Below are 24,801 nucleotides of genomic sequence, written 5' to 3'. Positions count from 1 at the left end.
ATCGACTTGTGTCATTCGACTGTAAGGACATTTATGATTATGGACTTGAACCTTTTGAAGGTGGTGGCTCACGTGGACAAAGTGTTATACTGAATTACTGTACCAGTCTGGTGGAGGGGAGGGACATTGGGCCAGTGGGCTGATGAATGGCAGATGAAGTTTAATTTAGGTAAATGCAAGGTGATGCATTTTGGTAAATTGAACCACGGCAGGACTTACTCAGTTAATGGTAGGGCGTTGGGGAGAGTTACAGAACAAAGAAATCTAGGGGTACGGATTCAGAGCTCCTTGAAAATGGAGTCGCAGGTGGACAGTGGTGAAGAAGGCATTCGGCATGATTGATTTCATTGGTCAGAACATTGAGTACAGGAGTTCAGACGTCTTATTGAACAAGACATTGGTAAGGCCATACGTGGAATACTGTGTACAGTTCTGGTCACCTATTATAGAAAGGATATTACTAAATAGAAAGAGTGCAGAAAGGATTTACTAGGATGCTACCGGGACTTGATGGTTATAAGGAGAGGCTGGATCTCTGGAGTGTCAGAAGCTATGGGGTGATCTTTTAGAAGTCTATAAAATAATGAAGGGCGTAGATCAGATAAATAGTCAACAACTTTCCCAAAGGTAGGGAGTCTAAAATTAGAGAGCATAGGTTTAAGGTGAGAGGGGAGAGATACAAAAGTGTCCAGAGGGGCAATTTTTTTACACAGAGGATGATGAGTGTCTGGAACAAGCTGCCAGAGATGATAGTAGAGGCGGGTACAACTTTAAAAAGCATTTAGACAGTTACATGGGTAAAGATGTTACATGGATATAGAGAGATACGCTCCAAATGCAGACAATTGGTACTAGGTTAGTGGCAAAAACTGGGCAGCATGGACAAGTTGGGCCAAAGGGCCTGTTTCCATGCTGTAAACCTCTGACTCTAACATATGCCCTCCAGGAGATTGTCCAGAGACAACGTGTGGCTGTGTCATTTGCTAGTTTTCATGGAGTGATCTCGGGGCTTTATCAGATTCCAGTGATCAGTCTATTTTGTCGGAACACTTTTTGTTTTCATATCCTTTGCTTGATTTCTCTTTCAGGTTTTGGAATCTGTAGTGAAGAACTGTGGACAAACTGTTCACGATGAAGTTGCTAACAAGCAAACAATGGAGGAGCTCAAAGAGTTATTTAAGGTAACTTGTGCAAATATTCCCACCAGTTTGGGAACAAACTTTGGTATATATTAAAACTCAAGGCTTCCCTTTCACAATGCATAGGTGACATAGTGCACTGTCCAGTATAGCATTGGGCTATGCAGGTGTAATTCCTAGCCTCTGCTGACTCACCCAGGCTGATAACAACTGAACTCTGTGTCCATGGATTGAGATGGGGAACATATGAATTATTAGCAAGAGTAGGCCACCCGGCCCCTTGAGCCTGCTCTGTTATTTGGTAAATCATGGTTGTGGCCTACCCTATCTATCCATCATAGCCTTGGATTCTTGACTGACAAGGGTATCGATTTAAATCAAAATGTTTTATGGCCCTACTTTCTCTGCTCCCTGGAAAAGGGAACTTCACAGACTATGTAGAAAATAGAAGCAGGAGGAGGCCATTCAGCCCTTTGAGCCTGCTCCACCATTCATTATGATCATGGCTGATCAATAGCCTGATCCTGCCTCCTTCCCCTGCCAAGATTCTTAGATCCCCTTAACCCCAAGAGCTATATCTAGCTGCTTCTTGAAAACATAGTATTTTGGTCTCAACTACTTCATGTGGTAGCAAATTCCACATGTCCTCCACTCTCTGAGTGAAGAAATTTCTCCTCATCTCTGTCCTAAACTGTCTATCCTGTATCCTTGGACTTCGACCCCTGGTTCTGGACACCACCACCATCAGGAAGCTCCTTCTTGCATCTGCTAACAATCCTCTGAGGTTAAAATGTCTCTTCATCTCCGTCTTATATGGGAGTCCCTTATTAGGTGTCCCGTAATTTTAGTCTCACCCACATGAGGAAACACCTCTCAGCATCCACTCTGTTGAGCCCTCTCGGGTCTTGTAAGTTTCAATAAGATTATCTCTCATTCTTCCAACCTCCAATGGATACAGATCCAAACTGTCTGTCTGTCCGAGATACAAAAATAATTCTTTCGCCGCCAACACTAGTCCCATCTCGTCCTATCTCAGGAATCAATCGAGTGGACCTTCTGCTTCTACTGCAGTTATATCCTTTCTTGAATAGGGAGATTTAAACAGTGCCTGCAGCTATCATTAATGCCCTTCACAACTACAGCAACGTTTCCCTACTTTTGCATTCCCTTCCCCTTCTGCCGGGGTTCCCGTTCCTCATCCTGTGTAAGTCCAGTCAGCAAGTTGCCACTCCTGATGGAACTCACTCAGCGTGAAAGTTCCCTGAGGGGCAACTGGCTCCTGTCAAGGTAACAAGAGACCAGCCAGAATTCGGGCAATAGACAGTGTGATCCAAAACCTACAGAAAAGTTGGGAGAACAGTGGAAACATGAAATGAAGCTGTAAGGAACTGTAACGTCACTGTTAAAAAGTAAATAATACAGATTGATTACGGCCAAGTTATTTAAAACGAGGCAATGTGCTTTCTATTTACATAATTGATTTCTACAAGTTGGGAAATCTTTCTCTGTTTCTCCTTGATCCTCCACAGGAAGGTCAGACACCAGAGGGCTTGAGGTAATTTGGCTGGCACAATGGTTAGCGCTGCTGCCTCATAGTTCCAGGGATCAGGTTCGATTCTGGCCTTGGGTGACTGTGTGGAGTTTGCATGTTCTCCTTGTGTCTGCATGGGTTTCCTCTGGGTGCTTCAGTTTCCCCCCACAGTCCAAAGACATGCAGGTTAGGTGAATTGACTATGATATAAATTGCCTCTTAGTATCAGGGAAAGTAGCAGGGTAAATGTGCGTGGTTATGAGGATTTGGCCTTGGTGGGATTGTTGTCAGTACTGTCTCAATGGGCCGAATGGCCTCCCCCTGCACTGTAGGGATTCTATGAAAACAGTGGCTCTGAAACCATTTTGGCAGCTTATCCATTTTATATTGATGGCTTCTGGTATAATGATCATTATTTTCCACTTTCCTCTGCTTTATCTTTCTCTCCCTCAAATTCACAACTTGTTTTTCAAGTTTAAACTTGACAAGTCGATCAGTCATCGCTTCCCTGCTCTTGGCCCAAATCTTTTGAATGCCGTATCCTCGTGGGTAACAAGGGTTTTCAATTTGAAACGTTAACTCTGTTTCCCTCCCCACCGATGCTGCCTGACCTGCTGAGTATTTTCTGTTTTTATTTCAGATTTCCAGCGTCCCCAGTATTTAATTTGGAATCATTCCTGTCTCTATGAGATGATGTCACCCAAACAACATTCCCCTGCCTTCACACCCAATTGTTTTATGTACTTTGACTCTCGTCTGGCTAATGATAGAAATGGTTTGTTGGAAATCCCTGTGTGCAGTTAGAATTCACTCACATCCACTTCCACATCAGTGATTTTTTTTGGATACAGGAAATTCTTATTTGCACTCTATCCTGAAACCTTTTTTAACCTGGAAACAATCCCAGATAATTGACAAGGGAGGCTTCTGTCTCCCATTAGTTTTTAGACAGCACCTACTTCCTGATGACATAATGTGCCTTGTGATTATAACCTCCCTCCCTGTTGTACTGAGATCATCTGACTGAGGCTGAATTTGCTGACACGGCTGAAACCTACTGAGGTGATTCAGGTGAGCAAACATTACAGGGTAATTAAGCAGCCCAAGGCGCCAATCTTTTATTTGATTTTTGTAGCACTCTTTATCTGCCTCTCTGTACACAGGTTTACTTCTTCCTGCTCGGTGAAGCCTAGTAGTTCTGTGGCAGTGTTACAGCACACAGTTCATGAGGGGACTATCCTGTTTGACCAAATCAGTGCCTGTCTCAAGACTGGCAAAATGTTTGCTGCTACTCTTTTTTTTTCCCTCTTCTATCCCCCTTGAGTGGTTTATGTTGTTGTTCAGTCCTAGATGTTAAAAACAGAAGCTTTGGAAGATTCCAGATTTCCCCAAATACTTTCCTTTTTTTTGCAGTATAGCTGGGCTGCTATGCTGAAATAAGCTCAAGTTACAATTACAATGTAGAAAAAAACTAAGTTCTCAATACACCCCTCTCACTCCTACAACGACTGCTCACCACCCCACACACACACACACACACCACCGCCCGCCCCTGCCCCCCACCCCCCCGATTCGAGTTTACGTGGTCAAGGTTGAATCTCTTGCCTGTTTATCTGCCCATCCGTAGTTCCAAGTACGGACGGCACGGTGGCACAGTGGTTAGCACTGCTGCCTCACAGCACCGGGGACCTGGGTTCCATTGTCGGCTTGGGTCACTGTCTGTGTGGAGTTTGCACGTTCTCCCCGTGTCAGCGTAGGTTCCTTCTGGGTGCTCTGGTTTCCTCCCACAGTCCAAAAGACGTGCTGTTTCGGCCATGCTAAATTCTCCCTCAGTGTACGCGAACAGACTCTGGAGTGTGATGACTAGGGGATTATCACAGGAACTTCATTGCAGTGTTAATGTAAGTCTACTTGTGATACTAACAAATAGATTTAAAACTTAAGAGATGGGATCTGGATTGACCTTGCAGTGTTGTTATAAAACAGAATGACACAGCAAGCGTCCAATTTAAATTGCAATGAGATATCTTCACAGCGATTCTAGCTCTCCAATTGACAGCCCTTTTCCCTGGCTCTGGACTGGAGCTGAGCTGGAGGGGACTTTTATATTAGTGTTGTTCCACCATGGATGTAGCCAAGTATATTGTATGTCTGAAAGTTGGTTCTGTGGGACTGCAGTTCTCTACCTTGCTGGTTTTGTGACTGTTTCAGTCAGTTTGTATGTTCTGTGCTTCACAGAAACAGACAGAGTCTAACGTTCGCACCAAGATCTTGCAGCTGATCCAGGCTTGGGCTCAGGCTTTCCGTAACGAGCCCAAATACAAAGTGGTACAGGACACCTACCAGATCATGAAGGTCGAAGGTGAGAAAATCTCCACAGCGAATTGTGACAGCAGTGAATTTGCCGACTTCTAAACAATGCCATTCATTTCCTTGCCCTTTCCTCACCACTCCTTCCTTTTCTGGATCAGGCTGGAGTGTACTTTCTCATGTGTAGTAGACACACACGCATGCACTTTGAGTGGATGGGAACAGGAGTAAGCTACTTGATCCATTCACGTTTCATTAGCTCCAGTAGCCTTTGCTTTTCTTTAGTTCAAATTGTCTGCTTTTTCAGTAAAGGAAAGTAAAAGTAAAGTTTATTTATTAGTCACAAGTAAGGCTTAAATTAATATCAAAATTAAATTAAATTTACTGTGAAATTTCCCTAGTTGTCACTTTCTGACGGCTGTTTGGGTTAATGCACCTAACCAGCACGTCGTTCAGACTGTGGGAGGAAACTGGAGCACCCAGAGGAAACCCACGCAGGCACGGAGAGAACATGCAAACTACGTACATACAGTGACCCAAGCTGGGAATCGAACCCATGTCCCTGGAGCTGTGAGGTAGCAGTGCCAACTACTGTGCTGCCCCCATTCACTATTGTAGTACTCTCCCAAGTGGTATCTATTTTTTTAAATTGATTCTGCCGATATAGGAAATTGCATTTCACGCACAAGGTTGTGAGAATGTGTAGCGATCTGTGATAAGGCATGAGAAACTTTTATTGCTGGGGCCGCTGACTCCTAACTATTGAAATCCGATCATTCAGCAAGGCCATGGGTTGAACACAGAGCATTCCCAGGCTTTACGGAGTGTCTTGAAAGCGAGGTAGAGCGGTTCAGAGAAGTATTCCAAAGCTGAGGACCAAGGCATTTGAAGATTGGCCAAAGTCAGGAATGATCAAGAGGCCAGAATTAGAGGAGCGCAGATTCTTTGGAAGAGATTGCAGAGAGGAGAGGAGGAGTGAGGCCATGGTGGGATTTTGAAACAAGGGTGAGAATTTTAAAATCAAGACCTTTCTTGATCGGGAGCCAAAATATATCACTGGCATTGGGGTGATGGCAGGGGATCTAGATTTGCTGCAAGTTAGTCTGTGGGCTGCAGGATGTGCTGAAGTTTATAGAGGGTAGATTGTGGGAGACCAGTCAGGAATAGTTGAGTGTAGAGGGAAGTAGAGGATTTCAGTAGCAGGATCCTGAATGTTTATTTGTTCCAGTAGGGTAAGACTACTGAGTGCGCATATTCTTCACTTCGGCTAAGCATGCATTTTATATTTAATGAATGTCACGTTGAAAAATTATCATATTTATAATATTGACTGTGTCCCGGTTCCTGATCTGCTGCTGATTGATTACTCTTGTTTCTGGTACCATAGCCTAAATTTCAAACTCTATTTTTTTAATAGACCATCCCCAGCTTATTGTGTAAGCCTGCTTTGCCTTCCTTGTGCACATGACTCCTGCCCATGCTAAAATGACCTCTTTCACCCTTTAGAGCCATCCTATAATATTGTCAGAGCATGTGCCCCTTAGCGAAGGAAGGTGTGATTGACCACTTGTTCTCGCTGATCTGCTGCTCCTGCCTGTGGGAAATGTGTAACTGAACAATTCTGTTTGTGAACATAAGGGATCTTTTCCACTCCCAATGCCAAGGATCCTGCTGCACCCACAGAGCTGAGGGAGGATGGGGTGGGGCTTGTCCTTGATTTGTTTGAGTGGAATTGCATGCCAAATCTAAAAGATAAATGGGTAGCTTGCTAGCCCACTGCCACACATTTACAAGGTGACAAACCAGAGGAAAAACTCAGATTCCAAGGGGTTTGGAGTTTTTTAATTGTCCTAATTTTATAGAGTAAGTTAGTTAGATGCCAAGTTTTGGAAACACAGTCTTCTCTTTTACTCTCTGGTTAATGTCTTGTAGCTTAATCTTATTGTTCCACTGCCTCCATTTGATAAGTCCAGTGATAAAGCAGAGAGTGCATTGCTGGCAGATGGTGAATCTTGTTCCTTCACTAGTTTGGATCCTCCTGATCTAACGACAGGGTGAGCTATACAAAACTTTAGTCTTCCTTTAACCCAGGCTTTCAAACACAAACTTCATTGATTGAAGATTTCAATGAATGTAGTTATCTCTCTTTAGGAATACATTTCCTGGTTTATTTAAGTTAGAAACATACACTTCTTTTAGTTTAACATGTAACTCTGAATTATCACTAAAGCCTTAGCATCTTAGAATCCTACAGTGCAGAAGAAGGCCATTTGGCCCACCGAGTCTGCACCGACCACAATCCCACCCAGGCCCTATCCGTATAACCTTGTGCATTTACCCTAGCTGGTCCCCTGAAACTACCCCCTTTCCCCAAAGATAACTGGGCTAACTCCAGTATAGCTGTCCTGACCCTCACAGCCTGTCATTCAATCCCCGGAAACAACATTCTGCTTTAGACATTTGAGTAGCTTTATGAGAGAGAAAACAACAAATGAATTGTTAGAAAAAGTTGCTAAAACATGGGGCTTGACTGAACATAGAGAAACCACACCTCATCAGCAATGCTACAGAAACTCTGGGTCCTCTGCCTTGCAAGGTGCTGACTGAAAGGAGTTTCATCGTAATGTGTATGTCCAGAACAATATTTTAAAATCAATTGAAAGAAAAGGAGACAGTTTCAAAAAGAGGCAAAACAGATTAGAAAATGTGATCGTTGCCTACACAAAATCCCAAAACCGATTGGAAGAACAGTTGGATGTTGGAATAAGCGTTAGGGTTAGCTCTTTGGATGAACTGGCTTAGCTTGAATGGCCTTCCTGAACTGGATTGATCTTGTAATATTTTGATTTGATTTATTATTGTCATATGTATTAGTATACAGTGGAAGATATTGTTTCTTGCATGCTATACAGATTCTGTTCATAAAAGAGGAAAGCAGAGGGTGCAGAATGTACTGTTACAGTCATAGCTAGGGTGTAGAGAAAGATCAACTTTGATTTTCAAACCAGGTTTTTATCTAAACTTTTGTGATCAGTAACTTTTCCTAAGTATTAATCAACATAATTCAAAAGAAATTGAATTCTGTTTCATCTTCAGAGGGCATCAATTTTCACCTTCTCTCCAATCCCTGTTCTGGGATTGCTACGATGCGCGTCTGTACCGAATGCATTATGCTAGGTTGCGGATGGCACTGAAAGTAATGTGAAAGTTTGAACGTTTATTTTTAGCCACAAGTGAGGCTTACATTAACACTGCAATTAAGTCACTGTGAAATTCCCTTAGTCACCACACTCCGGTACCTGTTCAGGTCAACGTATCTAATCAGCACATCTTTCAGAATGTGGGAGGAAACCAGAGCACCCAGAGGAAACCCACGCAGACACGGGGAAAATGTGCAAACTGCACACAGACAGTGACCCAAGCCAGGAATCAAACCTGGGTTCCTGGCACAGTGAAGCAGCAGTGCTAACCATTGTGCCACCATGCTGCCAGTATACAGTGAATAGTGGTGTGGAAAGTTTTAAGCCCTGTGTATAAAGACATGCAGCACATGTATGTTAATATTGTTTCTTAATTTAATGTCTTATCATCATTGCAGGGAACGTATTTCCAGAGTTTAAAGAGAGCGATGCTATGTTTGTTTCTGAAAGGGTAAGTGGTAGCAGTGCCAGCCTTTTCTTTATTTGGAGTTGATATGAATTCCATAACATGTCAAATGCAGACAAGAAGGATGGTGCTTTCTGTTGTAGTGACTTACTGCCCAATTTATCAATTCCCACATTTTAAATATTGTGTTCTTTGTGGGTAAATTCACGGCAACAAGCTCTCCATATTTACTGTGGGGAAAATTGTGCAAGTGTACCAGAAGAGTTTACCTAAGACCCTTTGATTTGGGCAGAGTTTATTTTCTGTTGAATATTGTATTAACAATGCCCACACTTAGTTCCTGTGCCGGGGGTGGTGGTAATCGAAGAAAGGAAACTTGGATTTCCATAGCATGTTTGGCACCTGCAGAACATCCAAAGTGCTTCCCAGCCAGTGAAATGCTTTTAAAGTGCTGTCACTGTTATAAAGTAACAGCCAATCTGTGCATAATCCCGTCTCGAGTCCGGAGTTTCCTTAGCGTTTCTTTTCTGACTCTCTGCAGGCTCCTGATTGGGTAGATGCCGAAGAATGTCACCGATGCAGAGTGCAGTTTGGAGTGGTAACAAGGAAAGTAAGTTTAATCTTCAGCATTTCCTGTGGATCAAAGTATTTTATTATTGCTCCTGCCATCAGTTCTAATGTGTGAATCCCATTGAATGAGCAGTCCACAGATGTGTAGGTCAGGGGGATTAGCAGGGTAAATAAATACGTGGTGCTATGGGGATAGGATAGGGGTGGATCTGGGTAAGATGCTCTGTCGGAGAGTTAGTCGGCCGAATGGACTCCTTCTGCCCTGTATGGATTCTATGAATAAGATGTTTTGGTAGCTTCTAATCAGTACCATTGCTCGGAATATATTCGAACAAAGGAGCTTGATTTCTACAACATATTTGCTACTGTTTCATAACTTATAAAGTATCTTTGAAGTACAGCCACTTGTAATGTGCAGCCAATTTTTGAACAGCAAGATAAATAACTGGATAAACTGCCCTTTAAGTACATACGCATTTGTCAAACTGAAAAATGCTGGATTGTGAGTTCAACACTCTTGTATTTTTAATTCTGTTTGACAGCATCATTGCAGGGCATGTGGCCAGATCTTCTGCGGGAAGTGTTCCTCCAAGTCCTCCACCATCCCCAAGTTTGGGATTGAGAAAGAAGTCCGAGTTTGTGAGCCATGCTTTGAGCTGCTGAACAAGTTAGTAACTTTGGTCTTTAACCAGGTCTGAAGTCCTACAGATTTATGTGCAGGGACGGCTAGTTGGATTTCAGTAATGGTGTCGCTGTGCACTGGCGGGTCTCCTGTTTTACGCCTGTCTATAATTGCATAGTCTCCGGATGCCATTGAGCAAAGGTAAGGCATTTCCTCTGGGGGTTGGCAGGGGTCAAGAGAGCACCTGAGCAAAGATGCTGCATACAGTCTGAACATTGGTGTAAGAGTTTAAAGGCTGTTCCTACTCTTGACTATTACAGAGGAAGGTATGTTAAACCCTTTATCAGTTATTCCTGAAAGCTATCTAGGGGCAAACTGTTGCGGCATCATTGGATCGCTCATCTGGACAATCCCGTCACCATCTTCATTTATGCAGTCACTTCAGGAAACTTTATCCTCTAGTGTATGTTAGTCACGACTCTTTTTTTTTTCCCTGGCACAGTGGTTAGCACTGGTGCCTCAGCGCCAGGTTCAATTCCCGGCTCGTATCACTGTCTGTGCGGAGTCTGCATGTTCTTCGCATGTCTGTGTGGGTTTCCTCCAACACTCCAAAGATGTGTGGGTTTGATTGATTGATTGGCCATGCCAAATTGCCCACTGGTGTCAGAGGGGACTAGATAGGGTAAATGCATTGGGTTGTGGGTGGGATTGTAGTTGATGCAGACTTTGGGCTGAATGGCCTCCTTCTGCACTGTAGGATTCTATGATTCTAACTGGGGACACTATAACCTTCACTCCCCTGCTGGATGTGGTTCAAAATTGGAACTAAAAGGGGCGAGGGGCGTGCAGAGCCTGTGTCCACTCCCGGTCTATTACACTGAACATTACTCACTGCGCTGTAAAGATACATTTTTTTTTAAAGTAATTTGAGTAAATTATCTGTGGTTTTGCTCCAGTTAGCATTTTAGTTAGAATGTAGCATTTTTTATCAATGCAAGATGATCGCAATGGGAATAAATATTCAGAAACATGCTCGCTCGCTCCCCAGAGTGTGGGGCAGTTGACATACCAAAAGTTAGTGGTAACGTTGCAGCAAATTACAAAGATTAATGTCAATAGAAAAACCATAGTCAAAAACTTAACAATGGGAAGTGAGATTATCAAATATCAAAGTTAATTAATTTAGGTAATTAGCATATTGTTACAAGATGCCATTCTAATTAGAACATGGAAATTGTCTTTGGGAATAGGTGATAAACACTGTAGATTTCAGATTGGTGAGCAAGACAAACCCTGCAACACAAACCCACCTGTGAATATCTAACATGTATTCATTAAGCACTCTAATTGGACTGTTTCATCAAATATGATAAGCTTGGCCATTCTTTACCTGGCTTGGCGTGTTAGACGATGGATGTATGGAAACTGCTGTGGGTCGAGTGCAGTCTAAAATTGAGTTAAATACATTTGAATTGTGTACAGATGCCCAGAATTCACACATCAATATGTAAGTTGACTTTGTGCTGTCTGTGTAAAAATGATTGTATCAATGCCTCCTTCCATTGCTTTGCTTTGCTTGCGCACAAAAGAATTTGAAACAAAAGTTAAATGTCTGACTTCTCTGCTCCCATTTTTCAAGTCCAATTGGTCTTGTTTTTCCTTTGCTGGAGAATTATTCCACGCACTCATTCAACTTGTAAAAGAATCCCATTGCTGGAACACACCAGCATCTGAAATGTCCCACTGAATGTGTGTAAAGTGACGGAGCTCCAGTCTGGGTGCCAATAGTCGGTAATTGAGTACGCTGAGTGCCACAGTTCAGGTTGTTAAAGTTAAGAATACCTCAGTGTGTGTGTGTGTATACCTCCATGGTGACGTATAATTTTTTTTCCACAGAAAGGAAGACCTTGACACCAGTAACATGTACGCCAAACTTTATTCTCATTGAATTGGTAGATTACAATTAAACCAGTATATTATTGCCTTGTAACTTCAGCATTGTATTAATTACTTTTATGTATCATTGTGTAAATTGTGTACTTAAATATCAAGATTGTAAAAACTTGATGTAATTTATCATTGTGTATAGAATGTTGGCAATCAGCATACATTTTCTTTGTAGTTTAAGGAGCTTGTAATGAATTAGTAGAGTAGTACTGTCTGTAGCAGTAAAACATGCTTGCCGGGATTGGAACCATTCCGTCTGTATAAATAATGCCCACATAGCCCGCATTTGTAAAGTGCTAATTGACAGCCTCTCTTTGTTTGGTGTGAGGGCTTAGAGTTCAAGGGATGGGAAAATTGTGATCGGTGACTAAAAATATCACTGCCATTGCACTGATCTGGATTAGAGTAAGTAATAATCTTAAAACAAACAATGGTTGCAGCACCCAGTGATAAAGTCTCCATATTAAAGCTCCATGTGTGCACTAAGCATTCTTCAGTGAGGCTTCTCTAACTCCCCCATTGTGAGTGTGTGCATTCCCACCAAACTCTCAGGTTAATTTTTCCGGTGTTTTGATAGATACCCATCCAGGATCCAGATTCTCAGGAGAGCATTCCTGAAAGATCAGCAGTTCTCTCTGAACTTTTTCTCTTCCCTCCATCACTTCGCCTCCTCCTCCTCTCTCTCTCTCTTCTCTCTCCCCCTGGTGTTGCAATTTTGAACCACATCCAGCAGGGGAGTGAAGGTTATGGTGTCCCCAGTTAGAATCATAGAATCCTGGGGCGGAGCGGGGCAGTGGGGGAATGTCCTGAGTGTGCATCAGTACACACAAGCTGCTGGGTTTTAAGAAGCACAAGAGAAGGTTCCCTCTTGAACAGGCAGTGGTGTGCGAAGCAGGTACTGACATGCTGTTGATTGGGAATGGAACCTCATTACAGCAATCAGCCATCCACAACCTTTGGGGACATTATAGCAGAGTTCAAAAGTTGATGCACAGATTTTACTTTTGATAGGCGGCTTTGTCCAACACAACAAACTAATTCTGTTATAGACGTCACCTTGCTTAATCCACCCTGGTAGTGGAAGAGCTTAGCAAACAAACTCAGCAACTGACTGTACCCGGCTTCAGCAAATTGACAACAAAGAGCTATAAAAGTGCTTGATTTCTCATCAAGTTACTTCAAACGATGAGGATTAATTGAAGCTGTCGTTCTTGAGCACCACATCATGGCCACAACCTGCTGCAGCACTGTCTCCAGCGCAGGTTCCAGCAGCTGACCCACTCATGCCAGCTAGGGGCACTGCCACATGAAGGAAGCATTGGACCTCTGAGCTTTAAAATTTAATTGCAGCAATTACCAACTGCTGGTAAGGTCAGACACGTGAGCTGCTGGACTGAAAACACAATTTACGAGATCTTAACCCAGCTGAACCTCTTGGTCCACAATTCCCAGCGGCAGTTCTAGTGTTTTAGTGAAGTGGGCTATTGCGTTCTTATTTTATGTTTGCCTAGGCTTTTGAAATAGCAGGCTTCAGTAGAGGTAACTGTTTGGATTCCTAACCTTCTGTACATAAACACAAATCATTTGTGTTATTCCAGAAAGCACAGATTTTGTTGTTGTGTTTCAGTTGCATTGGGAGATTGTAATTTGTTTGTCCTGCTATCTGGTGCAGCACAACCTGACTCTTGCTCTTCCTTTCCCAGGAAATCTGAAGTCAAGCCCACAGCTTCAGCACCAGTCGACCTTCCCCCTGAATACCTGACTAGCCCCCTATCCCAGCAGTCACAGGTGAGCAGCAGCCCAGTTGGATTTGGCATGTTTTGCATTGTCACTGTGCACAGTTAAATGGTTTGATTTTGAGATACTGCATTGAAATGGTTAGAAAATTTCACAGTTAGCAGTTCATCCTTCTCCTGCCACCAGTGAAAAGCTGATGCATCAGGTGTTCAAATGACAGTAACTTCTCTATAAACTCTCCTTTTGTCTCTGAATCTTGCAGCGTTGTACACTTGGAGCAAGTGAGAGAGGTGCGTTGTGGACATTACAAACTGCTGTAGCCATTTCTTGGCTCAAGATCAACTGGCCAAACCAGTTTGTGAACCCTGCTGAAATGAGTGGAGATTCTTCATCGAATTCCCACAGTACAGGAGGAGGCCATTCAGCCCATCAAGCCTGTACTGACCACAATCCCACCCAGGCCCTATTCCCATAATGTGACACTAGGGTCAATTTAGCATGGCCAATCAACCAAACCTGCACACCTTCAGACTGAGGGGAAACTAGAGCGTCTGGAGGAAACTGACGCAGACACGGGGAGAAAGTTCAAACTCCACACCAACAGTGATCCGAGGCCTGAATTGAACCTGGGTCCCTGGTACAGTGAGACAGCAGTGCTAACCACTGTGCCACCGTGCTGCTGCCTTTCCTCCCCTGTCTGTCAGTGATAACACTGGAGTGGCTCTGGAGCAGGTGGATCTTTGGTACAAGAAATTATATTTTTTAATGCACACATTGGGGAAGTAAAATGAATAAGACTCCTTCTCCTTGAGGTAAACTGCCCTTCCACATTTGGAGGCAGTTTTGCGCTGTGCATGTGCAATTTATGTTCTTGGTCTTAACATGGCTCATAACACACTCGACTTGCCCATTCGAGGATGGCGTTCAAAAATTGTGCAAACAAGACATTGCTTTTAACATGTGGAGTCTCCACCTGCAAGGTCCCCATATGACTCGAAGCATATTGTTACAAAGGGAGGGTTGATGCCCTGTCTGAGAACTAACATCTAACCAGTCAAAGAGGAATACCTCACCTCATAATCTGTTAGAAGTGTGTGAGAAGTGGTACAATCTGCTCCTCGGAAACTTTTAGTGGCTAAATCAAAATAACTACCTAAGACTCTCTCAGATCAACAAATAACACTATTTATCTAACAATGAACAGGTTAACTAATTTATTGAACCGAATAAAATAAGATTCTAATGGAATTCTGTTCAAGTAAATGCAATTTCCACTTATTAATAAAAAGAATTTTTATCACTCTCTAAATTACAACAAGGTTTGTCGTCTTCTGGAATATTCTTCTTTGCGATCTACGTTATCGAGTTAAGACCATAAGACATTGGAGCAGAATTAGGCCACTCGGTCCATTGAGTCAGTTCTGCCATTCAATTATGGCTTTTTTTTTGTGCTAATCCCCATTCTCCTGCCTTTTCCACATAACCCCTGATCCCCTTATTAATCAATGAGGCTTTCTTTTAAGACATAAATGCACCTGAGAGCGCCAGCAAGTCACTCTTTGAGCTGTGGGCATTGGCAGGTGCTCTCCCAGCTTGTGCCACTGCCCTCATCTTTTATACCCCTGATGACACATCAATATTTTCTCACAATAGGATTGGTTTCCGGATGCCAAAATTTCAAATTCAGTAGGCTTGGTATCTAAGTTCCTTAATTAAACTGTTTGGCTAAAATCAAAACATTCAACAGCATCCTGGAATCACATCACTGCTGCCACTGGGTCAAAAACCTGAAACTCTCCCTAACAGCACTGTGGAAATACCTACAGTATGTGGATTCATAGTGGTTCAAGAAAGACAATTAGGGGTGAGCAGGAAATGCCAGTCTCACCATTGATGCTCAGGTCTCCAGAACAAATATATTTTTAAAAATTTAGAATTCTGAAATACGTGTGAAGCTTATTTGTCTTGTGCTTTTTGATTGTGGCAGTTGCCTCCCAAGCGCGACGAAGCTGCCTTGCAGGAAGAAGAGGAGCTTCAGTTGGCTATCGCCTTATCACAGTCTGAGGCAGAGGAGAAGGAGAGAATGGTGAGCAACATCACTGGACAGCCTTAACCACAAGGGACAAAGCCAACCCTGTGCTAGGATCTGTGCCTGCGTTTGTGTGGAATGCTGGCTCTGCGTTCAGTATCCAAGCACAATGACATTCTAAGCTCGTGGCCATAGTTGTCTGAGTTATGACTAATTCTGCGAAGTATATTTTAAGCTCCTTTATTCAAAAGCATTGTAACAGTTTGAGAAGATCTGCGCTATTTCTTTACTCTTTTTGACTGATTCTTTTATGAAAGCTCTGCATTTGATAAATAATGCATATTCAATTTAGCAAAAGCAAAATACTGCAGATGCTGGAAATCTGAAATAAAGGCAGTAAAAAAGTTTATCAGCCACAAGTAGGCTGACATTAACACTGCAATGAAGTTACTGTGAAAATCCCCTAATTGCCACACTCCAGCACTTGTTCGGGAACACTGAGGGAGAATTTAGCATGGCTAGCACATCTTTCAGACTGTGGAAGGAAGCCGGAGCACCCGGAACCCACGCAGATACAGGGAGAACGTGCAGACGCCGCACAGACAGTGACTCAAACTGGGAATCGAACCCAGGTCCCTGGCGCTGTGAGGCAGCAGTGCTAACCACTGTGTCACTGTGCCACCCACACATGCTGGGAATTGTTCAGGAGGACAAGAAACGAAGTTCACATCTGGAAGTTAATTGTCCATAACAGACTATACCCTGAGCTGTATGAATTGTTGATGTTAATGTATGCTGTAAGCTTTGCTCCTTTTAGTGAGAACTGACTTGTGACCTATCCCTGTGCAGAGACAGAAGAGCACTTACTCCATGTACCCAAAGACTGATCCAACACCAGTCACCTCTTCAGCCCCACCAGTCAGCAGCCTGTATTCGTCTCCTGTGGTAAGAGTTCATTGCCAGTTTTTAAATGTTATTAATTACTCGTGCGGGAGAGTAGGCATTGCTGTATGTGTGTGATGCCATCCCCTGCCGCTGCCACTTAGTTAGTGAATAAAGATGAGCTTAGTGTTATCCTTAATAGAGAAAAGGAATTGCTTAATAAGTGCACTCCACATGGTCAGAATATGCTTTCCAGCCAGCGAGGTACTTTTGAACTTTAGTCACTATTGTAATAAGAACAATACAGCATGGGAACAGACCCTTTGGCCCATCAAGCCTGTGCCAATACAGGGTTTCTACCCCTTGCTTCCACCATCTACACCGGCAGTGCGTTCCAGGCACCCACCACCCTCTGTGTGGAAAATCTTCCCTAAACTTATCACCTCGATTTTTAAACCTGTGCCCTCTTGTAGTTGACACTTCCATCCAGGGAAATAACCTCTGACCATCTGCCCTATCTATGCTTCTCATAATTTTGAAGACTTCTATCAGGTCACCCCTCAATCTGTGTCTTTCCAATGAAAACAATCTGAGTTTATCCAACCTCTCCTCATACCTAATATCCTTCAGACTAGGAAACTTTCTGGTAAATCTTCTTTGCACTCTCTCCAGAGCACCTACATCCTCTGGTAGTGTGGCAACCAGAACTGCACACAGTATTCCAAATGCGGACTAACTAAAGTTTTATTAAGCGTAACACAACTTGCCCCAGTCGATGAAGGCAAGTATGCTGTATACCTTCTTGACCACTGTAGCCTGTACTCCCAGTTCCCTCTGTCAGTCAATGCTCTTAAGGATTCTGTTATTTACTGTATAACTTGCACCTGAATTTGATCTTCCAAAATGCATCACCTTGCATTATACTTGGCAATCATCTTGTGATGATGTGGAGATGCCGGTGGTGGACTGGGGTAATCACAGTAAGAAGTCTCACAACACCAGGTTAAAGTCCAACAGGTTTATTTGATAGCACAAGAAGCAATGCTCCAAAAGCTAGTGGCTTGTGCTACCAACTAAACCTGTTTAACCATTTTTTGTGCACGGTGACTTCCCACAAACAACATTGAAATATGTGATCAGTTGATCTATTTGAGTGATTTTTGTAACCTTGCTTGAAGCCCCTGAGCGTCAGGTTCTAACTGGAGTTCAGATTTCCTAGAAGAGAGGAGCAAAGCCCTGGAAGCAGAAAGACAGCTGTTACTGTCTGCAATAACCTCAAAGAGGTTAGCTACATCACAGAGACCTGAACTTCATGGGTTACATGATGTATTTGCCCGTTGAGTAGTCAAGGCAGCTCCCACAACTCAAAACATTTTCAAACCACCCCACTTGTTTATAATTTGATTGGGTTAGGAGAGTACATGCTTGTCACTATGTTGTTGAGAGAGATGGATTGATGTTGAATGCGCGATGCTAATAACTGATACATGATTGTGTATTTTTCCTTTGCAGAACTCTTCTGCCCCAACAGCTGAGGAGATTGATCCTGAGGTGAAGAACAATCTGTGTTAATGACTTATAAAAAAAAAACTAATTTACTGTTGTTGAAAAATGAATGAGACAAAATATATTGTACCTTTTGACTTTGTCTTTATTTTGTTTTTGAAAAGCTGGCTCGATACCTGAATCGTAACTACTGGGAGAAGAAGCAGGAGGAGGTTAGAAAGAGTCCCACTCCCTCAGCCCCAGTCTCTGTGGTGGAGTCTGTCTCTCAGCCCATTGAGACTCACCCAGCTCCTGTTGCAGTTGTAGAGGTAAATGTGGAGAAAGGGCTCTGGGTTTTTTTGTTGTTTGGCAGCTAAGGGAAGCAAAATGAACTCCACAATAACGGCCTCAGGTTTAGTCCGAATTTCCCTTTCTATTTTCAGCAGCAGTATCAGAATGGAGAGTCTGAGGAGAACCATGACCAGTTCCTGAAGGCCCTGCAGAACTCGGTGGTAACGTTTGTGAACAGGATGAAGAGTAATCACATGCGCGGCCGAAGTATCACCAACGACACTGCCGTGCTGTCCTTGTTCCAGTCCATTAACAACATGCACCCTCAGCTCCTGGAGCTCCTGAATCAGCTGGATGAGAAACGCTGTGAGTACAAGAGACCCTGGGGAAGGGCAGAGGTGGGGTATTCCCGGTTTCCACATGGTATTCTTCCATTCATCCGGAAGTAAAATACTTGGCCTGTGGCCTCGGTTAACTTGTCACTGCGAGCTGAGGTATTTGGACCAGGAAGGCCCCAGCTTTGGTAGCTGGCTTGTGGCAAGGTAACTGATGTCAGTCACGGTGGCATGGGGGAGTGTGGTGACTTTGGGCTGGGTGGAGCTGTGTACATTTTGGTCTCCATATTGCAAAGGGGTCGCAGAAGCTCTGGAAAAGAGGCAGAAATAATTTACAAGGATGATTACAGAGGGCGTGACTAATTCTGTCAAAGCTGAGAGTGAGAGCCAATCTGATAGCGGTCTTTCTATCTATACTATTGATCTCCATCATTAATTTTAGAGATTGGGTTCCCATTCATGGGTATTCCAGAACGTGAGGCTGCTGTCAGTGGAATGTGGGCGTTAATAATCCAATTCATGAGAAACTTCATTAACCAGAAAGTGGTTAGAATGTGAAGCTCATTGGCACAAGTAGAAGCAGATAGCACAGATGCACTTTGAGGGGAAACTAGCTCATACACAAGAGAAAGAAGTAGAAAAGTTTTTTGATGGGCTGTGTAGGGTCCATTCATTTATTCGAATAGGTGAGGGGTCAGTACTTGGTTTGAGTTTTAAAATGGTTTTCTCTTATTGAACAAAACTTAAAAAATTAACGTGACAGAAGCGAGAAGAGAGCGAACTTGGAGACTGGCTTCACAGCCAGGCCCTGTACAAGAACACATACTGGGATGAGCAAAATCGGAACTGAACTAAAAATGTGCTGAAATGAAATTATATTTCAATCCTTATCTCGTTATCGGTAGTGTTTTCCACATGCTATCTCTGTCTGCTAAAACAATCCTTGCAGTTGCTATAATAAAAAACCTTGTTTTGCCTGCACTGCGTACCCTTCAGGAATGCAGTTAATTTCTAGCCAACCCAGCATGCCTTCTGAGTTTTAAAACATAGTCAAGTTAGCAGTCGATTTTTTTTTTTATTATTTAACGTTAGCAGAGTTAGTTGCATAGATAGAAATATCTTAAAATGAAGTCTTTGCATAGACTGAAGCAAACAGAGTTAAGCATACATAAAATCTCTCAGGCTGCGATCAGGTACTGTGGGAAGACCGTTGTGTAAAGTATGAACTAAAAGACTTGTTGGGCTGAATGCCTGCATAGATCAACTGGGGTTCCCATCCACCCATCATGCAGTCGTCAGTTGCTGTATGTTGACACACATCTGGGAACAGCCTGTCTGATCCTGTGCCTTATCTGTGACATCACACAGTGGGCAGGAAAGGGACAAAAATGTAGGTAGACTTCCCTTCTATCAAACAGCTAAATGCAGACTACCAAGGGATGTGGAATTCTCAGTGGTTATTCCCTGCCTTGAGTCATAATATCCATGATAGCTTACCCAGTCCAGTTCCTCAGTTAGGAAACTTACAATTAAATAGTGTTTTACTGGCTGCTACTCCACTTGGCGTTACTCAGCATAGAAACATAGAATCCTACGGTGCAGAACGAGGCCATTCAGCCCATCAAGTTCCCCACAGCCCCATACGTTCACAATAGCTAGTCCCCTAACACTAAAGGACAATTTAGCATGGCCAATCTATCTAACCCGCACATTTTTGGACTGTGGGAGGAAACCGGAGCACCTGGAGGAAACCTACGCAGACACGGGGAGATCTCCGCAGACACGGGGAGAACTCCACACACACAGTGACCCAAGCTGGGATTCAAACCCAGGTCCCTGGCGCTATGAGGCATGCTGACTCCTACCTTCTCGTTTATATTGTATGTTATGTGGCAGGCCAGTTGGGTACTGCACTGGCCAATAACTTCCTTAGTAGTCGCAGGGAAAAGACACTTTGGCAATGTTAATCCAGGGGTGTGTTTTAATGAGTGTTGGAACTGAATGGGAAGCTTTTGGCAGCAATGTTGAATAATCAGCTTTGTACTGTGGGCTTTGAATACAAGAGTAAGATGGGAATTGGTGTGCATTTTAAACGTTCCAGTTTTGTTTTTCTAAACTTTGACTGAATACTTATTAACTCTGCAGCAGGACCTAAACCATTTAAGATATTTGTTAAAAGAACTGTGGGGGAGAGAAGGAGATTTGTTTTTTTTTCCCCCTCCAGTGAATTATTATGATCTGGAATGCACTGCCTGAGAGCGTGGCTGAAATAGACTTAATAATAACCAGAAGGGAGAAGGATAGACTTGAAAGGTGAACATATGCAGGGCTATTGAAGAAAGAGCAATGGAGTAACATTGGCCTCCTTCTGCACTGAGAAATTCATTTTAGCCCGTCGAGCCAGCATCGTCCACAATCCCACCAGGCCCAACCCCCCTATATTTACCCGAGTTAGTCCCCCTAACACGAGGGGGCAATTTAATGTGGCCAATCCACCTAACCCACACATCTTTGGACTGTGGCAGGGAACCCATGCAGACGTGGGGAGAACCTGCAAGCTCCACACAGACAGTGACCTAAAGCTGGGAATTGAACCTGGGTGCCTGGTGCTGTGAGACAGCAGAATTAATCACTTGTGCTGTCGTGCTGCCCAAAGTAGGACTAATCAGATAACTTAAAGAACTAGCATAGGAACAATGGATTGAATGGTCTCCTGTGCCTGTGGACGCTAAAGGCAATACTTTTTTGGAATTAAAAACAAACTGCATGACTCATTACACAGGAACTTATAAAATCCTCTGTCTGAAGCTTTATTTTGATGGATAGTTGGGGAGCCAAATGATCCAAGTAGGTGGTTTCACTCTGTTTAAAAAATGTCTTTTTTTTTGGTCATGTTTCAGTGTATTACGAAGGTCTGCAGGACAAGTTAGCCCAGATCCGGGATGCCCGCGGAGCTCTGAACGCTCTGCGTGAGGAACACTGTGAGAAGCTGCGGAGAGCGGCTGAAGAAGCGGAACGCCAGCGGCAGATCCAGTTAGCGCAGAAGCTCGAGATCATGAGACAAAAGAAGCAGGTACGTGTGGGAATGAAGGAACCATGGCCGCGGTGGGGGCCTTTGTCTATTATCCACTGAACCTGCCCTTCCTCGCCCATGCCACTTAAATTGATAAAGTTCCGAGATCAGACAAGATTTAAACAAAAACAGAAAATGCTGGAAAATCTCAGCAAGTCTGACAGCATCTGTGGGGAGAGAATAGAGCCAACCTTTCGAGTCTGGATGACCCTTCATCAGAGCTCTTCAGCCAGACTTCAAACATTGGTTCTATTCTCTCCCCACAGATGCTGTCAAACCTGCAGAGACTTTCCAGCATTTTCTGTTTTTGTTTCAGATTCCAGCATCTGCAGTGTTTTACTGTTATATTTATGGAATAGATTTAAATCCTGGAATAGAAAGAACTTGCATTAACGCAAGATGTCCCAAAGTGCTTTGCAGACATTTAAACACTTCTGATGTGTAATTTGGGAAACTCAGTAACCAATTGCAAGGTGACAATAAATGATAAAGTAATTTAATTTTTGTGATGTTGGTTGAGGGATAATATTGGCCGGGATATTGGAGAGAAATCCCTTTCTCCTCTTCCCATAACATCAGAGTATCTTATTCATTCTTGGGAAAGGGCAGGCTGAGCCTTGCTTTAACATCTAATCCTGAAAGAGTTTGTGTAGGGGTAGGATTTGCTCTTTTTTAGTTAATTGCCTATTTAAATTTCAATACATTCTTGTTGGTGACATATATGAAATTGGGTTGTCCACAAGTGAGTATTGGGGAGATATCCCGATAGTATCTCTTAAAAAGTTTATTTATTAGTGTCACAAGGAGGCTTACATTAATACTGCAATGAAAATCCCCTAGTGGGCACACTGAAGGAGAATTTAGCATGGCCAGTGCACCTAACTAGCACATCTTTCACACTGTGGGAGGAACCCAGAGCACTCGGAGGAAACCCGCACAGACACGGGAAGAACGAGCAAACTCCACGCAGACAGTGACCTAAGCCGGGTATCAAACCCGGGTCCCTGGCGCTGTGAGGCAGCAGTGCTAACCACTGTGCCACCATATCTCTTCCTTACCTTCCTTGGTTTCTACCCCTCGGCCCCGATGTGATTGATGTGCCCACTGACCCATTTCATCCACCGTGTGCTACTAATCACGTTATACAAAGGGCAGCATAAGCAATGAAATCTGGCACTCCTGTTTAACTGAATCCTCACTATTATTCTGCTGCAGTCCATGCCCCCTGCTTGTAGTAGAATGCATTTCACAGTAAATGCATGAGTTTTCCTAACTCCTCTATCAGTCTTGCAGTTATGGAGATTTAAGCCGTGTTGTTTAATTGTGTCTTAGGAGTATCTGGAGATGCAGCGACAGCTGGCCATCCAGAGGCTGCAGGAGCAAGAGAAGGAAAGGCAAATGCGCCTGGAGCAGCAGAAGCAAACCATCCAGATGCGAGCACAGATGCCAGCCTTCCCACTGCCATACGCACAGGTTAGAGTTAAATAAGCGTGGGTACCTGGGAGGGGAGAATGGCAGTAACCGTGCTGGGAGAGAGGGTACCTGTGAGGGGAGAGTGCTGTAACCATGCTGGGAGAGAGGGTACCTGCAAGGGGAGAACCTTGCTGGGAGAGTCAGAATGTCCTCTGAATGAGAGCTGAGTCTGAGCAGGTTAATGTGACAGCGCGGAGATTGTCTTGTGGCTCTGCACAGTTGAACAATGTGCTCCAGGTTTCCTTTCTTGATACAGTTTTTTTTTAACAAGTCTTGGATATATTTACAGCAATTTAAGATTAAATTGTAATCCATTTAGGATTTGTATTGTGTTTAGAGAGGAACTGAGGTGAAAGTGTAGGAAAAAGGTTATCACTGACACAGCTATCCCCTGCTGCTTCCAGTCTGCCCTGTTCTTATCATTGCTCTGCATAAAGATTGACAAATCAGTTCCAAAGTTCAGAGAAATTACTGTTTGAGGTTTAATATGAAGTTTTTTTCAAGTTTATCTATTAATATCACAAGTAGGCTTACATTAACACTGCAATGAATTTGCTGAGAAAATCTCCTAGTTGCCACACTCCGGGTACACTGAGGGCAAATTTAGCATGGCCAGTGCACCTAACCACATGTCTTTTGGACTGTGGGAGAAACCAGAGCACCCGGAGGAAACCCACGTGGAGAACGTGTAGACTCTGCGCTGACAGTGACCCAGACTGGGAATCGAACCCGGGTCCCTGGCGCTGAGAGGCAGCAGTGCTAATCATTGTGCCACCGCACATTATTAACAAATGTGTGAGGAGGATTGGATTTTAATTGAATCCCTGACTTCAGTGCCATCTTCAAATTGCTCCAAGTTTACTGTTTTGACAACTGATTCTGTAACTCCCTCCTGTGTCTGTGTTTGTGTCGATCGTACCTTTGCAAGTTTTTATAATTCATTTCATGCTTTATAATTCATTTTCAGAAGGAGAATATGTTTGTTTTTGTCCATTTGTCTTCAATAGTGTACATTGCCTTGTCAGGCAGAGTGCTGTGTTCTGAAGATTTTCTACTGTGGTACATTAGTGAAAATGAACAATTATTTGATATGCGCTGACAAAGGGAAGGTTGGAAACCTCTACATGATTGATCTGCTCATTCGTTGTTTGCTACCCACAAGGGTGAATCACTGCATCAGATGTTTAAGTAATTCATCTTGACACTCCAGTTTAATCAGAACTTCTCCTTCTGCCCAGCTCCAGTCCATGCCTCCTGCTAGTGGTGTTATGTATCAGCCTGCAGGTCCAACCAGCTTCCCCGGCACTTTCAGTCCCTCCGGCTCAGTGGAAGGATCTCCTATGCACTCTGTATATATGAATCCTGCAGGACAGCCAAGCACTGGACCTTATTCCTCCATGCCAGTCTCCGGAGCAGGTGAGATATGTGGCTAACTGTCCGTAGTGCTCAGAGATGGTGGCATGGTGATAACGCCACTGGATTAGTAGGCCCAGGCTAATGCTCTGGGGATCTGGGTTCAAAGGTGGAAATGAAATTCAACTACTAAATTGGAATATAAAGCTAATCTCCATAATCGTGACCATGACGACTGTCAGCAGTAAATGCTGGCCTGGCCAGTGATACCCATGTTACATGGAATAATAAAGGAAAGAAAGGAACTTTCAATACCAGCTGTTTGCATTCTGCACTTGTGCTGAATATAACCTTCCAAACACTTGCACTATCCGCTTTATCAATTCTATGGTTCTGGAATGATCAGATTTAAGTACAA

At 43.4% G+C, this 24,801-nt stretch overlaps 1 protein-coding gene across 5 annotated transcripts in view; it reads left to right on the top strand.

Moving 5' to 3' along the window:
- The window catches only part of hgs (hepatocyte growth factor-regulated tyrosine kinase substrate), a 43,708-nt gene that overhangs the window by 10,194 nt on the left and 8,713 nt on the right, over positions 1-24,801 (top strand). For 2 of the 5 annotated variants that reach the window (XM_080209444.1, XM_080209448.1), the window contains 15 exons: positions 1,089-1,181; positions 4,909-5,032; positions 8,579-8,631; positions 9,128-9,196; positions 9,699-9,823; positions 11,675-11,701; positions 13,429-13,513; positions 15,450-15,548; positions 16,341-16,436; positions 17,886-17,924; positions 18,044-18,187; positions 18,302-18,515; positions 21,385-21,557; positions 22,890-23,030; positions 24,269-24,446. In XM_080209444.1, the coding sequence (XP_080065570.1) occupies positions 1,089-1,181; positions 4,909-5,032; positions 8,579-8,631; positions 9,128-9,196; positions 9,699-9,823; positions 11,675-11,701; positions 13,429-13,513; positions 15,450-15,548; positions 16,341-16,436; positions 17,886-17,924; positions 18,044-18,187; positions 18,302-18,515; positions 21,385-21,557; positions 22,890-23,030; positions 24,269-24,446 (1,660 nt within the window). The remainder of the gene's footprint in view (positions 1-1,088; positions 1,182-4,908; positions 5,033-8,578; positions 8,632-9,127; positions 9,197-9,698; positions 9,824-11,674; positions 11,702-13,428; positions 13,514-15,449; positions 15,549-16,340; positions 16,437-17,885; positions 17,925-18,043; positions 18,188-18,301; positions 18,516-21,384; positions 21,558-22,889; positions 23,031-24,268; positions 24,447-24,801) is intronic. The other 3 variants (XM_080209445.1, XM_080209447.1, XM_080209446.1) reach the window with 3 other exon arrangements.

The sequence above is a fragment of the Carcharhinus amblyrhynchos genome, chromosome 21, assembly GCF_965287045.1.
Source record: "Carcharhinus amblyrhynchos chromosome 21, sCarAmb.v2.hapA, whole genome shotgun sequence".
NCBI lineage: Eukaryota > Metazoa > Chordata > Chondrichthyes > Carcharhiniformes > Carcharhinidae > Carcharhinus > Carcharhinus amblyrhynchos.
Note: the sequence above shows the minus strand (reverse complement) of the source record. Positions and strands in the feature narration are given on the sequence as shown.